The following is a 15,886-nucleotide window of genomic DNA, read 5'->3' on the forward strand; positions in this document are numbered from 1 at the left end:
TTGGTGCGTTTTCTCATTGTATCGCTATCATATTGAAATAACACATACACACCCACATATTGGTGCACAAAATGCCTTCGACTTGTTATCACACTCAGTGACCATTCGATGGTTCGATGCCGAAGCCACAAGTAATATATATACATTATTAAAAATTAAACGATTCAATTTTTTAGACTTGAGTATGTGGATGTGGATGCTTACCGTTCAAACAGATACCTGTCTTTAATATCCCTACTGCAAATATATTATTTCTTAAAATATTTTCTCGCCTATTTTTTTTTATCAAACGTACCATTTTTCAAAATCTTTTACGTTTTTATTTAAATTTTATTAAAATATTTTTTGTGTACACTTTTCTAACAAAAAAAAAATACACAAAAAAGTGTGTAAAAATGTGAATAACAAACTTTTAAGCGTGATCGCTCCACTATCGAGTCGACAGTCTCGGTCAAGTATTTTACATGCGGGTCAAGCAGTTTGAGCGCATTGTGATAGATAGAAGAAGGATTTTTAGCACATAATGAAGGTAATTTAATACAGATAGATGTTTCGTGTGTATGAGCAGTTGGTTTGCCTTGACTCCAGTATCAGTTATCGATGATAATTTATCTAGCTTAAATTAATAGCTTGACCAAACGGCTCTTTAAACTCTCTTTCTCTCTCTCTCTCTCTCTCTTTCTCTCTCTCTTTCTCTCTCTCTCTCTCTCTCTTTCTCATTCTCTGCTGTTTTCTTCACTCTCTTTAAAGTTGGGTCTCAACAACGGGAATGCATTGAACTGTGTACAATATTTTGGTTTCGACAAACTATGTCTAATTTATCGGCAAATACTTTCCTGAACATGAATGTATCAATTTTGTGTGTACGTGTGTCTCTTTTGACATTGCAGTTGCTTTGAATGCCGCCGACATTTCGAGCAAAATGAATCGTTGCAATCTTCCAATGATGATTACTTGCGATTGATGTGCCATTGCAAAACAGAGAAAAATAATGGTTAAATATACTTTGGCTATATATACATATATTTTTTGTTTTTCTTCTCTTTTTCCAAATACAACAAAAATAGAGTCATTTCATAAACTACCAATAGAAATCGACTTAACGCAAGCCTGTGTCGGCGAATTGAATACAACAATACGAGGTGAATCAAATTGGCCAATTATTTATGGTGTTGGTGTGAACATAAAAACCGGTGAAATATTCCCAGCTTCATTTCCAGGTGAGTAAATGAATTCTCTTCGAAATAAAAGAGCAACACACTTTCCTCTGCATGAATAAATCGATTTTATTTAATCGGAATGGAACTACTAAATCGAAGATCCGACTCTGTGTAAAACATTGATATTATAAACGGAATTGGCAGTGTCTGTCTGACGCTAATATTCGATATATTCTTTTCATTCCAGACAAAGGTCCCGATTTGCAATTGCGCCAAGCACGAAATTTTACTGGCGGCCAAACGGTGAGTTTGAATGAATGGCTATCAAAATGCGCATGAATAGAAAAGCAAAAAAAGGAAAAATTTAGAATATCTGTGCTTGCAGAAATTAAGTGAAACAAAAATCATTTAATTTTTTTCATCACATTCGATTTTATGCATTTCGTTTTCCTTTATCTCTCCATAATTTGGGATGGTTTTAAACAGGTTTTAGATATATATGATTCAGCGGCTGGTATGTTGCGCATAGGACCGTTCAATTATGATCCCATCCGAGGAGTTGATCTATGGCTAGCTCAGAGTGATGAATTTTTATTAACGCATTTATCAACCAGTCCAGAAGTGGAACCACCACATTTCACGAAACAGGTAGGTGTTTGTGTCCCGTGTGCGTACATGCACGCGAGCAAATTGCAATGAAACGAAGCCACAACACTCGACATTTATATAATTCATTGTTGAAGATTGTTCATTTTTCTGCTGGTCGCCACTCGATCTCGTGTTGTCTCCTGGTTAGAGGAAAAAAAAAGAGTGTATGCAGTTGCCAATTGACCGCACACATGCAATAGCATACCCCGATTATGAGGCTATCAAGTGTTTCAAATTCACCGATTATCATTACCATTATTAATATTGTAATAATTCAGTTGCAGATGGTTGGTAAGACGTTGATGGTGCTGGCGATGTCAAGCATCTCAGAATGCCAATTTTTATAGCTTAAACGATTTTAATTTGCGTACATCGCATCGAGCTGTGTGTGTGCTCTGTACTCGCACAGATTTTTCGGACCATCGGAAAAGAAAAAAAAACTACCGTCACTTTTACGATGTCGTACGACAACGATTCGTATGTAGAGTTCCGTAATCGTCAATCTCTTTATTATTATTTTTTCTCTGTGTTCATTTTACTTTGGTCGAGTACATCGTATTGCGTCGCGTCAATCGAATAGAACGAAGCAAGTGCAAATTTCAGCATCCAATGCATTTAATGACTACAAGTTTTTCTATTATCAAATGAAAAATTTATATGTTTTTTTTTTTTGTTTTTTTTTTCGTTCGCATCTCGAAAATTTATTTTATTTATTGCCGTAAAAAAAATAGACAAATCTCAAGTTAGCGGATTTACATTTCTGTGACACTCTCTCTCGCAGCATTGGTTGGCCTGATCGCATGCCAAACGCTTTGCCATACAATATCTCTCCATTTCAAATTTCAATTAAATTCATAAATATGTTACCAGCGATTTTTGTCTTGTTAAGCCGCTCATAAACGTTACCAATTGATAATATGCGCATTCGTCTTTCGATTTTCGCACATAATTGCTATTGACACCCGGCCGGTTGGCCAGCCAATGTGAGTTCGATGAACAATTAAATTAATGCACGCTCATGTCCACCGTGTTTCATTTCATTCGTACAAACAATATTTATTGAGTATCACCATATAAAAACGGTACAAATACACCGAATAATTACATTCCATCGCTAGTAAATGTTTTACAGAAACAATTCTACTTGGAAATACTTGCCACGGACAGATTTGTTTGCTTCTTACAATTTTATTTACACTTGACTCGTTTTACCTACTCCAGTCGCACAATTTTCTCCCGTTTTGTTGTTGTTGTTGTTGTTGTTGGTTTCTTTTCAAATTTCTCAATTTATTTCACTAATTTCGTTTGCCTATCTCAATTTTTTTGTTTCTGTTTTTGGTTCGAAATACGCAATTTATGGAATGGACGCTGCAATGAAACAGGTTCGAGATACGTTGAAGTATATTCAAGATAATCAATTTCCGGCGGTGACTGTGTTTCGTGATAATCGGCCACGTTATTATCAACGCGACGATATGACTGGCGCTTGGACTCCAGTAAGATTTTAATTAATCCTTTTCTTGTTTGGTTTTATTTTTCTCGTCATGATTGTGTTAAACAATTGACTCGATCAGCTTAAAGAAGAAAAAAAAGAGCAAGAAGTGTTATTCCATAAATTCTGTAAGAAACAAAAACACGACTATTCCATAAATCCTCAGTTCAGTTTCATTTGACAAAAAAAAAGAATAGAAAAACAAGTGAAAAGAAACGGAATTTATACAAATGCAAGATGTACATTTATCATGAATGGATTTTTTTTCGTCGCCGTTAGAGTATCAAATATGGATGCACTTTGTATTATTGTCCATCTCTCTATATATATTGAAAACCAATTAGTTGCCATCAAAACTAGATAAATTAGCACCAAATCGGCAAACAAACCATTTGGGTGTATTCAGAATAAAAAAAAAAGAAAAAGAAAAAAACCCTTTTTTTCCATTTAAATGATGAATGTTTATTTGAAAGGAAAATCGCATCAATTGTTATCAATGATATTTTTACGTTACTATTTAATTATCGTTATTCTTTTACGTATGATGTGAGTTTTTTCAATTATTATAAATCTGTTTTCTTTTTGAGGCGAATAGTTTGATGAGAACAGAAAAAAGTGCGATATGCTAAAGAAAATAGCCGCAAACCCGGTTCTGAAACAAAAAATCGACAATTATCAATTCACTTAATTTATTGCAATGTCTTTTTTATAAGTAAACCATATTGTTTTTTCTTCCTTTGAACAATTCCTTCACACTCCGAATGGCCGCTCTCGCCCAAACAGAAACGGCAAAGAATATCCGTAACCTCTTTTCACACGTAATTCGGGCGAAGCGAATTTTGATTTGAAATGTTTTTATTGAATTTTATATACATATATGGAAAAGACATTTTTTTAAGAGAAAGAAAAAGATACTAATTTGTATATATCCCAATATATCGATATAATCAGATTGTAAAAGAAACGTTCCCCTACGTGAATTTGATTGACATAAAATCAAAACAATTCGAATTTAGTAACAGCGACAAAAATGCGCAAATACTACAAAAAAAAAAGAACAAATTTCAATCCCTTTATAAACGACCTTGATTTTCGTTTCGTTTCGGTTATAATGAACATTTCTATCAATTACAATTAAAAACAACAATAAAGAAACAATTTTATGTACTTTAGTTGAATAATTTTTTTTTTAATCAAAAACAAATGAAAAGAATAAACGTATTCAGTTTCAGAACAGCCAAATTTAAGTAAAAAAAAAGAAATTGAACCGAGTTTTATTTGTTAATTCTTTAAACTCCTCCGAAATCATGAATCAATTAAAATATCTTATCTGTTGTGATTGCTTTGAGGTAAGTTGTCTTCGTCAGACTTGAAATTCTTTGAATTATTATCGAAGATAATTAGAAAAATTACAACAAAAAATATGGTGTGATATAAGATATGCAATTCTATTGTTGACGTTGTTGCATCTTCAACAAATTCAATTCTAATTGAGATTACAATGTCACTTCTTAAGTGCTCATTTCCTTTGATCGTTTTCAAGAAATTTGCGTCATTCAATGAACATTAGTTCTATGCAAAATGGAAACAGAAAAACCAAATTGCTGTACATTTGACTCATTCTCTCTGTCTGTCGCGGTAATTTTGGATCAACGACTAATTCGACCAATTAAAATGCACCGATAGTAACTGCGTTACAATTAAGTCATTAATTAATTGGATTTGGTGCTGTTGGAGAAATAGAAACAAACGAATAAACAGAAGAAAAAAGCCAAAGCAGCACAATGATTACAGCAAAGAAGAAGAAGAAGAAGAAAAAAAAACAAATGAGTGAATAGTAATAGGAAATGCTATCAACGGAATATTCTCTTAATTCATTAGGCCACCACCGATGTGTGTGTGTGTGTGAGAGAGACAGTCAATAATCACAGCGATAGTTGAATAATCACAGCGAATGTCTAAGAGAAAGCAGAAGCGACAAAGGTGAGCTATGCGTTAAATGACAAATGTATTGAATGGATTGCTTTATTTCGGGTTTTGCGTCTTATCCAACTTTGTAAAAGAGTTTGAAAAAAAAAGCTGCGCCAATTTAGTACTCGATTAACAGATGACAAGCTTCTAGTTTCACCTTTCACTACTAGATGACGTTAACTGAAAATCAGCTGATTCCATGAGCCAAGCATTAGAAGTTTTCTCTGAAATCACTCGTTGTCGCATCGTTCAAGGACCTGGAAAATTATTTTCCAACATCATTGCACGAATTAGAATGCAGAGAATAAAGAATACTTTCAGCATAATGTTGCATAATCGATCAAATGGGCGAGAGCAATTCAAATAACTTCACATTGTTCAATGGAGTAGCGATGGGTGTACTAAAATTGGTGACAGACAGACGGGCCCAATACAGATCAATCCATTCTCACACAGACAATCGCAACACGTAAATGAACTATTCAATGTCACCGTATTAGTACATGTTTCCAATTCGAATGTGCATTCCAATACACAACACACAATTCTTTTATTCTTCTTCTTCTTTCGGGTACGGTACATCTCGCGCAGTGTGCGATGTATGTTATTGTAGCACTCTATTAGTTTCGGCAGATCTGTCTGTTGCGATAGACTCTCTTATATCGAGCGAAAGAAATAACATTCATTTAGTGGATTGAGATTGAATGCTCAACAGCAAAGACAAAGAATAGAATGTAAAGTTTAGTTTAGTAAACAATAGAAATTAAAAAAAAAGAACAAACGGATAGAAAAATTAATAACGAAAACGCTTTAAGTGCATCCAAGAATTGTGTGTGCGGTTTCAAATGTTAACCGCATCCAATGGAATTCAGCGTAGGTAAGTAAATAGTGTTCTACAATTTGTATTCCATATATACACACATTGCATTTTATAGATGGTTCAAACATAGTGACCGCAACGATGTGAAACAATAACACAATAAAAAAAATTCCAATGCAATAAAATCTCATTTTCGTCAATCGCGATTGATCTTCGATTGGCGAGAGAGAACCATTTGACTTTCGTGCAAAAAATCAATTCAAAATTGTAAAACAGATGGAGAAGAAGAAGAAAAATAAAATTAGGCGCACGACGATCGATTTGTGCACGCATAGATTTTGGATTATTCCTTCTCTCTAGCACGTCGTGTGAATGTTTTTATTGTGAATTTTTTTTTTTTCATTGTGTCATGCTCTGCTTTTTTACTATCCTCTCGCTTGCTCGTTGGTACAGATCTCGACGACTCGTGATGCCGAAGATTAGTCAAATAAATAATTTTTCTAAATCGTTTGCGATGTGTGCTGTATTAGTTTGGGCTTGGCAAATCGCATAAAATTAATCGGTCGATGCAATTCGTCTGATGCTAATATAATTTTTCTTTCTTTCTGATTATGGCGTTTAGCCGTTCATTACGTTGTTTGATTTGTTTGAAATTGCTTTGTATTCTTTTTTCTTCATTCCGAATCACTTCCCCGCTCGATGAACGGGGCCGAGTGAAACGAAGCCATTTTTGTTGTATTTTTCAAATCCAAGCAACAACACACTTGAAACAGCAACATAAAACCGAGTCGAAGGCGAAAGAAAATGAAAACGCGCGCGTCCGATCTGTTTCTCTCTCTCTCTCTCTCTCTCTCTCTCTCTTTCTGTCGCATACACTTACACACGCAGTGGTGAACAACGAGAACTCATTCGTTGTGAATGCAAACTCACTTCAAATATTTAAAACTCTATTTGCTCTAATTAATCGCATGGTTTCTTATTTTCGTTTTAATATTTTCTCTCGGCGCGCGCTCGGCACTACAATCGTACGATGTGCATTGCACTGGGCAATCTGCTCTGGCTTTGTGTGTTCTCTCGTTGTCGGCTCTTTTGTATGTCTTGATCTTTGCAATATTTAATAGAAAACTGTAGATGCTTTTAACTCGCACAAACCATTGTGCTCACATTCCGACGCGCGACCGAGGCTGTTTTTTCTCCACTGCTGAAGATTAACGGTAAATAAAAGCCACACATTTCGGCAACAAGTGTACTGCGTTTCGTTTCAGAGCAATTTTTCGTTACTGTTGTTTGTGTTGTTTGTGCTGTTGTTGCTGCTAGAGTTGACAAAAACAAAATGACTGTCAACACAATCTCATTTGTATTTTCCGTTTTGCACTCTCCGTCTCGTTCGCAGAACAAAATTATTAACGAATTGAAATCGAAAACTGAAACAAGGTAGTGCTACTGCATTTAAAGCCACGTGCACGCAACATGGACATGGAGAATTTAACGGTGACAAGATGCAAACCATTCCGTGGATTTTTGGAAATCTACGGTCATAAGAAGCCGGAATTATTGGATCATTTGGATTCGGAAATTGCTGCTTATCAGCCGCACACGAAGAAAAAGATTGCCCTTCATCCGGGCGATCTGCACCCGAATTTGGAATTTGACACCGTTTATTTGGCATTGAGTGTGGGCAAAAATAAATACCATCGATGTACGGTGCTTGAAAAACGAGCCCACAACAAAGTCACCATCGAACTGATCGACTATGGCATCGAGTACGATGTGGATGCAAGCCTTGTAAGTATAACTAACTAATTTTTCATGTAAATTCAAAATTAACTTTCGACTTGCGTCACAGAGTTGGGCTGACGGCTCACGCTCATTTTGTAAAATCAAATTTGCTATTGTTGCCGACCGGGACCCTCTCTCTCTCTCTCTCTCTCTCTCTCTCTTCCATTCAAATCAAATTAAACACCAAATGTTACGGTTTCCGACATGTCACATTCATATGTTTCGTTCGCTGGTTTCGTTGAATCGAACTATGGCATCGAAACATAATGGGCCACCCAATATCATTTCATTTGTAATCCAAAACTTGTGCGCTTTGTTTATGTTTCAAAATCTCGAACGGTTGAAGCGGCTGAATTTATTATACCAACGTAGTGATTTTCTATTAATCAGATCAATTTTTCGAGAATCAACACCAGCACCAATTCGAAGAAACAGTTTCAATAGAACCATTGACATACTTGGATCGAATTGTAGTCAGCAAGAAAATTTTGGCATTTAGAAAATAAACATGGGATTTATTTACAATCGGTTGAATGCAATCAGAGGTTTTGTTTATGAATTATTATATGTTATCTGGTTTGTTTATTCTTCTTCGTTGTTTAGTTGCTTGAACTGGATTTGATGAATCAAAAGGGTGTTTTTTTGCGTGATTTCCCGCCGATCGCTACAAAATACATATTGGCCAACTTTTTCTGCCTTTGGAAACTCAATGAACTGATTATCATCGAGTCACTGCTGAAAAATTCAGTATTGCCCATCACGAATGAACAAACGGTGAGTCCATCACGAATGAGTCACGCACATGTTTCAATCAAACTCCGAAATTGTTTGTTTAATTCAATTTCTCTCTCTCTCTCTCTCTCTCTCTCTCTCTCTCTCATCAGGATCGTGAGCATCGTTACATATCATTGAGCTGCAACGGAATTGATTTGGCGACAAAATTGATCAATTCACAAGTTGGCATGGAGATTTCATTCACCGAGCAACGAATCGAAGTGCGCAAATTAACGCAACGTTTCGATGCGTTTGCAAATAGTGCGGCCACAGCAAATGGGGCCGGATCACCGGCACGGCGTGAGAAACGTCGAAATCTTGTGGCAACTCGGCCATTGCAAGCGCCCGCTAATAATAATAGCATCACCATCACAAATCATGGCAAGCAGCTGATTCAAAGTTACATAGCACCGAAAACGATGCGTGCAAGCTTCCAACCGGACACATATCCAACCGATGTCGTCCCATTGCCTCCACCCACCGGTCGAATGCCGGCGTTTACAGCGAACGAATTGCCGCCAAATCTGTATCACCCGGTTTATGTTTCATACATTGAAAATGGTCCAAACGAATTTTACATCCAGTTGAAGAGCCAAGAGCATGTGTTGGATCGCTTGTCATCGGATCTGTCAAGTGCGCCACGTGTTCAACTCATGTCAAAAATGCCTATCAACATGACGTGCATTGGTATGGCCTGTATCGCACGATTTTCCGAAGACCAGAGTCTATATCGTGCGGTAATCCACAAAGTGCACACAAACGGTTGTCGTGTCATTTTTGTTGACTTTGGCAACTCCGAGCTGGTGCCACTTTCCGAATTATATGAAATTCCATCACATTTCCTCGAACACAAAACATTTGCAATGCCGTTCGAATTGCATGGATGCAAAGAGCTCGGTCCGATCGATGATCATTTGAAAAAGTCTTTCAGCGATTTGGTGACAAATGCTACCCTCGATCTTAAAGTCATTCCCACGACAAAGTCTACGGCACAGCAATGCGAGCTGTTCCTACCGAACGGACATAATGTACTGCATCAGTTGATGGAAAAGAAAATAGAACTGAGCTCATTCCCGAATCCACCACATCTGAAGGACGGTGACATTGTCTGTATACGTTCCGCAGTAACAGCCAAGAAATTTTTTGTGCAACGTGTCAAGGATATGCCAGCCTTTGATCGTATGATGGATGCATTGCTAGCGCATTGTCATGGTGCCCATCAAATGGTTACGTTGCCAGCGAAAGATGCGTGCTGCGCGGCTATGGTCAACGGCGATACGACCGAATGGTATCGTGTTATCGTTACAAATCAAGTGGATCGTGAACATGTTCAAGTCTATGTGGTCGACTATGGCCATGAGATGAAGTGTCATTTGTCGAATTTGCGTGAAATAACACCATATTTCTTTGAACTACCACGCCAAGCCATCGAATGCTGCTTGACTGCGTTCGAAGAAATCGTCGATCTGCCGGAATCAACGCGCGAAAAAATTGAATTGTTCATCGATGACCCGAGCGGTGAACCAATCGAGTATAGGGTATCGATGCATCGTTCATCTTCGAATTCGGTGTATGTTGTTGATTTGACCAATGATGCCAAGGAGATCAGTGTGTCACTTTCGGTGTACAAATTAGCGATGCCGCGCCGTAATTTTGGTAACAAAGCACCATCAAAACCAACGACGGAGATTGAAAAGCCACTGAGAGCCACCTCCACCGCCGCCGTCGTCGCACCAATGAATCGAGGCGCCAACAATTGGCCAAATGTGCGTGAGATCGATGGAGCTGAAACGCAAGAGCGATACAATGAAGCGATTGAACGACAAAATGAACGATTTGGCAAGCGAAATCAAAATATGGTGGAACGATTTGAACAGGCCAAACCCAGAAGCGATAATCTAACCAAATCACCGATGAACAATGGCGCCACGAGAAATTATGGAAATCGGTGAGCTATCATAGATATTCATTTCATTTCACTTTAATAACTGGTTGAAAAACTTTCAATCTTCTTTCAACAAACTTCATAATTGATTTTTTTTTGACTTTTTAATCATAAAACAAATTCACTTTCTATTTCAGACCCGAGTATGACAATCGTCGCAATGGTGACATGAATAAGAAGTAAGTTTTGTTTAAATTCATTTTATGCGCTTGAAATAATGAAACATTGCATCACATTGCGAATGAAAATCCATTTAAATGTTGATTGTGTTAATGTTTTGTGTTTTTTTTTTCAATTATTTGTCGACCCAATTTTTGTTCGTGTGTTTTGCTAAAAATGTTTGAACACAGACCGATTTTACAAAAACATATCATTCCGCGATTTAATAAACGCCCCAATCGATCAAGAAACAATCACAATGGAAAACGAATGATAGGGTAAACCAAATACAATTTATCTCAAAGCAACAATTTATTATTATCTACAACCACACACACACATTTTGGTCTTATGAAAAGAAAAATAGGATATTCGATTGGATGGCATTTTTATTTGAGGAAATAAATTAATTTTTGGTGCACTATTTTCCAAAACTTGTAAATTGGTTGAAACGTACTCATTTCGAAAAGATCAAAATATTTGGCACACCAAAAATTTCGTACACACACACACACACACACACACACACACACACAAAACTCTCATGCACGTGCGATATTCCGCACAATATTCATTTCACATTCACAATTGTTTCATTCAAATGTCTCTAGTAGTTTGTTGTATTTTGTTTGGTTACATGTTAATAATCACATACACTCATAAATTCCATCTGTTCGTTTCAAATATTTGTGTAGTCTCGATAAGAATGATAATTGGGAAAGCTGTGGGCTTGCAGAATCATCGAGTATTCATAGCACTGATTCGACAAGGTTCGTAGTGGTTTTTAGCTTAGAATATTTCACAAAATCTCACCATTTCATATTTGGGTTTTTGGTTTCACTAAGACTTAGTTTAATCGCTTTTCTTTCGATTTGAATCTAGTAAATCACCGGAAAAGATCAATAATAATAACAACAACAACCACAATAAGCCATCGATCCCGACTATAACAACGGAAGATTTTGTCGGCTTCAATCCTACGCTACCGGATTCGATACCCATTCCACTCAACTCAATAACAAAGGTGAACGTCGTTGAGTGGCATTCACCATTGGAATTTTACGTGCAACTCAAATCGATGGACAGTAAATGCGATGACATGATGTACCAAATTCAAAAGTACTATCGAAAACGTGCACCAATCCAGCATAAAGTGGCGGTAGGTTCATTGGTTCTTGTGCGCCACAAAGCGGATAATGTCATCAAACGAGCCAAAGTCATCGAATATAATGAACAACGTGACAAGTATCGTGTTCAGTTCATCGATTACGGTGCCAAAGTCGTATGTCAATTGTCCAATATGTACGAATTGGAGAAATCATTCATCAAACTGCCGGCGATGGCCATTTGTTGTACATTTGGTAATGTGATTTTGAATAAACCAGTGTTGGAAGTCCACGAAAAAGTACATCCGTACATTGATGGCATCGATGAATTTGAATGCACTGTTGTCGCTAACGTGCATGACAAACTCACTATTGAGTTGATCGCAAATGGTATAAACTTGAAGGATCTTTTGATGCGCGATCAATTTTTAACCAATTTACCCAAAGGTACGGCAATAAATTTGAAAAACATACAACTTTCACGAGAGTGACTTTATTTTTAACTTTACGTTTCGAGTACATTTGTTTTTAATTTTATGAAAAATTATTCATTTAGAAAGGATTTTTGGAAAAAAATTCATTTTTCAATTAGCTGCAAAAAAAAGCATTTGAATTAGATGACTATTCCTTTTACACGTTAAAAAATCTTTCATGATTCAATTCTTTTAATCGACAGATATTTGTTTGGAGCGTTTAGTAGGCCAAACACTCACCGTATTCATCACTGCAGCCACGGATCTGTCCCGTTTCCATGCAATGTTTTACGGCTGTGATATTGCATTCATGTGCAGCTACAAAGACTTAAGCTTAGTTAAGAAGAACCCACAATTAAATGAGCAATTCCGAGCGTACGAGAAAAAATACGTCCAAATCAAGGTGGAATCAATCGATTCTGATAATATGTAAGCCATTGTTATCTAAAATTCATTTATTGTTTACCACTTGAATCACCGGTTGATTCCTTTTTTTCCTGGTTGTTTTTAGCTTGAAGACGTCTATTTATCTGCCACACTTGGATGATGACGAAGATGTACCTGACATTTGCAACTTCCCAATCTATAGCGATGAATTCGATGGATTTGTTCCATACGTTGAACCACCCTATACCGTTTATATCCAGAGCAAACGCTTCGAACTTTCAGCAAGTGATTTGCTGGATCAACTCTATGCTGCTTATGAAAGCGATGGTATGTGGTGTTTTTTGCCTTTCCATTTTGAAAATTTAAACAATAATTTAAAAAAAAAGTCTCTTCTATATTTTCAGCATCACAAAAACTAGCGTTAAATTTCAAGCAGACTTATGCTGCATTGTCAGCAGATGGCAACGTTTACCGTTGCCAAATCGAGCAAATAAATGCGGATAACACGGTGGCTGTCCGCTGGATTGACTATGGAAACAAAGAAGTTGTTGAAAAGTCAGCAGTAAAGGCTTTGCCCGAGCAATTCAAAGCCCCAATAAGCGCTTTGGCCCAAAAAATGTTTGTTCCAATCAAATTGCTTGCTGAAAATATTTCATTGCTTGACTTGGATTGGGCTACTGAAAAGAAAGTGAAGATTCTTGGTACGCATCAATCAAACTTCATTTGTGAACTAATGTCAAACGGTAGCAGTATGATTGCCGCATTGGAAAAAGAAGGAGCAGCAACGAAGTTGAATGTTGAACAGTTCAAAGAATTGTTTGAAGTCACTGAAAAGCAACATCAATGGAATGTGCTAGAGCAATCCGTTCAAGAAGAACAGCAACCAACATCGACACAAGCCCAACAATCGGTTCAAAAAGATGTAGAGCCACAAAAACAAATCGAAGTATCGCAGCATCCGATACAAAGTAATGCAGTAGAAGAACCGGTACAAGCAGAACAGTCCACTTTAGAACAGGAACCAATTGCCGAAGAAAACAAGTCGGTGAATGAACGCATCGCAGAATCGGTTCAATCAAAGTTCGTTCAAAGGGAACTCATTTTTGTCACTCACGTCGATCATCCGAATCGATTCTACATTCAACTGAATTCGGACACTGATGAGCTCGAGTCGTTTCAACAAACACTGCAAATTGTCGGTCCACAGTTGCCGCCATTGAACAGTTTCCGTGCTGGTGTATTATGCATTGGAAAGTATACCTTCGATGATCAATGGTATCGAGCCCGGATTATTGACAGCGATAGTGAAATAACATCCATTCAATTCGTTGATTACGGTAACACCGATTCGATCACCGACAATTCACTGCTCAAATCAATCACTGACAACTCATTGATCGCAAGAGAACCATTTGCAATGGCATGCTCTTTGCCAATCGCACCGCATGGATCAAACGAATGGACCGAAGCGGCTTGCAACAAACTTCGTATGCTGACCAACGATTCACCGATGGAGTTTGAGCTAGTGAGCAAAGATAAAGACGTGAACTATGTGAAACTGTTTTTCGTGGGTGGACGCGATTTGGTGAAGGAAATGATTCAAGAAGAAGTGGCAGATCCATTGGAAATCATCAAAACGGGTGAAACGTGCTTTGTGTCACACATCAATTCGCTGGGTGACTTTTTCATTCAGGTCGATTCTGACACAGAAGTGCTTCGAAAAATCGAGCAACACCTGGCCAGTGACAATGATTCGGTGGTGTTGACGTCACCAACGGTTGGCACAATTTGCAGTGCACTATTCGATGATGGTGCATGGTATCGTGCTCGCATCTTAAATATTTTACCCGATTCAAAGTATGATGTGGAATTCCTCGACTATGGCAACACGTTCCAAACGACGGAAGTGCGATCATTGAGCCCGGAAATAACACAATTACCTCATTTGCGAAAGCGATGCTACTTGAAATTGCCCGACGATGTCGAAAACTGGAGCGACGAAGCCGAACGAAAGTTCCGCGAAATTTCTGGCGAAGGTGCATCTGAATTTAATGTGAATCTGATCAAACCGGGCAAAAAGGCATGCATTGAATTATGGTTGGGTGACCAAAATCAATCGTCTGTCTTGGGTGAGATGTGCGAAAAGAGACGCATGCCAGTGATAACGGAAGATGAACACGATGGTACGCCAAAAGAAGTCACTTCACCGCAACAGCACTCAATCAATGTTAGCGATTTTCCAAGTGGCAAACATGCATGTTGTCTTACACACGCCAATTCAATTTCCGATTTTTACATACAATTCTACTCGAAGTCAGAAGATCTGACTGCTATTCAAACGGAACTTGCAAACGCCAAAGAGTATGAAGCTCTCGAACCAACCAATGTTCCAGTCGGAACAATAGTTGCCGCACTCTACCCGGAAGGTAAAAATAAAATGATCTGATTCCAATCGAAACCATAACTTTTCATTTCTCTCTTTTTTCTAGATGACTACTTCTACCGCGCAAAGGTGCTTGAACACACACCAAACGGAACCGTTGTTATGTTCATCGATTATGGCAACACAAGTACGATTACAGAAATACGAATGCTATCCAGCATTTTGAGCACGATTGTTCCATTAGCAGCACATTGCACGTTGGCGAATGATCAATTGAAACAGTTCACACCCAGCGATGTCGCCGGATTCATGAATTTCATGTTGGAAGTGCCAGAGCCGACATTCCAAGTTGAAGCAATAAGCACAACGGGCACCAAAACCACAGTCAAGTTCTTTCGAGATGATTGTGACATTCTCGAATTTATTCAAAGTGTCGGATCACACATTGACCCCGCCGCTACGAGCGTTCTATCAGACATCATCGAACAATCGATCAACAGCACCGCCGAATGAACGATTTACACAAAATATATGCAAAAGCAATGATAAATTTTCAATATATTTAGAATATTGTCGAAATCAATAAGAAAAACCATTCAAAGTTCGATATTTTTTACACTTTTTCAAAAGAATTAAACATATTTACAAGAATAACAAAAGCAAAAAAAATCTGACGAATGTCATTGATGAGGAAAAAATGCAATGTTCATTTTATTTATTGAAACAAGGAAAACAAACAAAAAAACAACGAATGAATCGTTAAAAAATATAAATTATATTGAAAAACAA

The 15,886-nt window shown here is 37.5% G+C and overlaps 2 protein-coding genes across 8 annotated transcripts in view; both read left to right on the plus strand.

Annotated features, from left to right (window-relative positions):
- LOC129577584 (protein N-terminal asparagine amidohydrolase) overlaps nucleotides 1-4,562 on the plus strand; it is a 46,001-nt gene extending 41,439 nt beyond the window's left edge. For both annotated transcript variants that reach the window (XM_055464919.1, XM_055464921.1), the window contains 4 exons: nucleotides 1,068-1,220; nucleotides 1,408-1,463; nucleotides 1,647-1,808; nucleotides 3,191-4,562. In XM_055464919.1, coding sequence (XP_055320894.1) covers nucleotides 1,068-1,220; nucleotides 1,408-1,463; nucleotides 1,647-1,808; nucleotides 3,191-3,316 — 497 coding nt within the window. In that variant the 3' untranslated portion in view covers nucleotides 3,317-4,562. The remainder of the gene's footprint in view (nucleotides 1-1,067; nucleotides 1,221-1,407; nucleotides 1,464-1,646; nucleotides 1,809-3,190) is intronic.
- A 1,129-nt stretch (nucleotides 4,563-5,691) lies between these two features.
- On the plus strand, nucleotides 5,692-15,886 carry LOC129577587 (maternal protein tudor). 6 transcript variants are annotated; one of them, XM_055464924.1, is made up of 11 exons: nucleotides 5,692-6,148; nucleotides 7,485-7,876; nucleotides 8,474-8,644; nucleotides 8,755-10,592; nucleotides 10,727-10,768; nucleotides 11,444-11,518; nucleotides 11,631-12,301; nucleotides 12,531-12,756; nucleotides 12,839-13,041; nucleotides 13,119-15,140; nucleotides 15,204-15,886. In XM_055464924.1, the coding sequence occupies exons 2-11, from the start codon at nucleotides 7,562-7,564 to the stop codon at nucleotides 15,608-15,610; spliced, it is 5,970 nt and encodes a 1,989-aa protein (XP_055320899.1). In that variant the 5' UTR covers nucleotides 5,692-6,148; nucleotides 7,485-7,561; the 3' UTR covers nucleotides 15,611-15,886. The 6 variants fall into 6 exon arrangements, with proteins under 6 accessions (XP_055320899.1, XP_055320900.1, XP_055320902.1 ...); XM_055464925.1 differs by having other exon boundaries at nucleotides 5,829-6,152; XM_055464926.1 differs by lacking the exon at nucleotides 5,692-6,148 and adding an exon at nucleotides 7,034-7,305.

Source organism: Sitodiplosis mosellana, unplaced genomic scaffold (genome assembly GCF_009176505.1).
Source record: "Sitodiplosis mosellana isolate CC-2019 unplaced genomic scaffold, AAFC_SMos_1.0 Smas_scaffold_6197, whole genome shotgun sequence".
Lineage (NCBI taxonomy): Eukaryota > Metazoa > Arthropoda > Insecta > Diptera > Cecidomyiidae > Sitodiplosis > Sitodiplosis mosellana.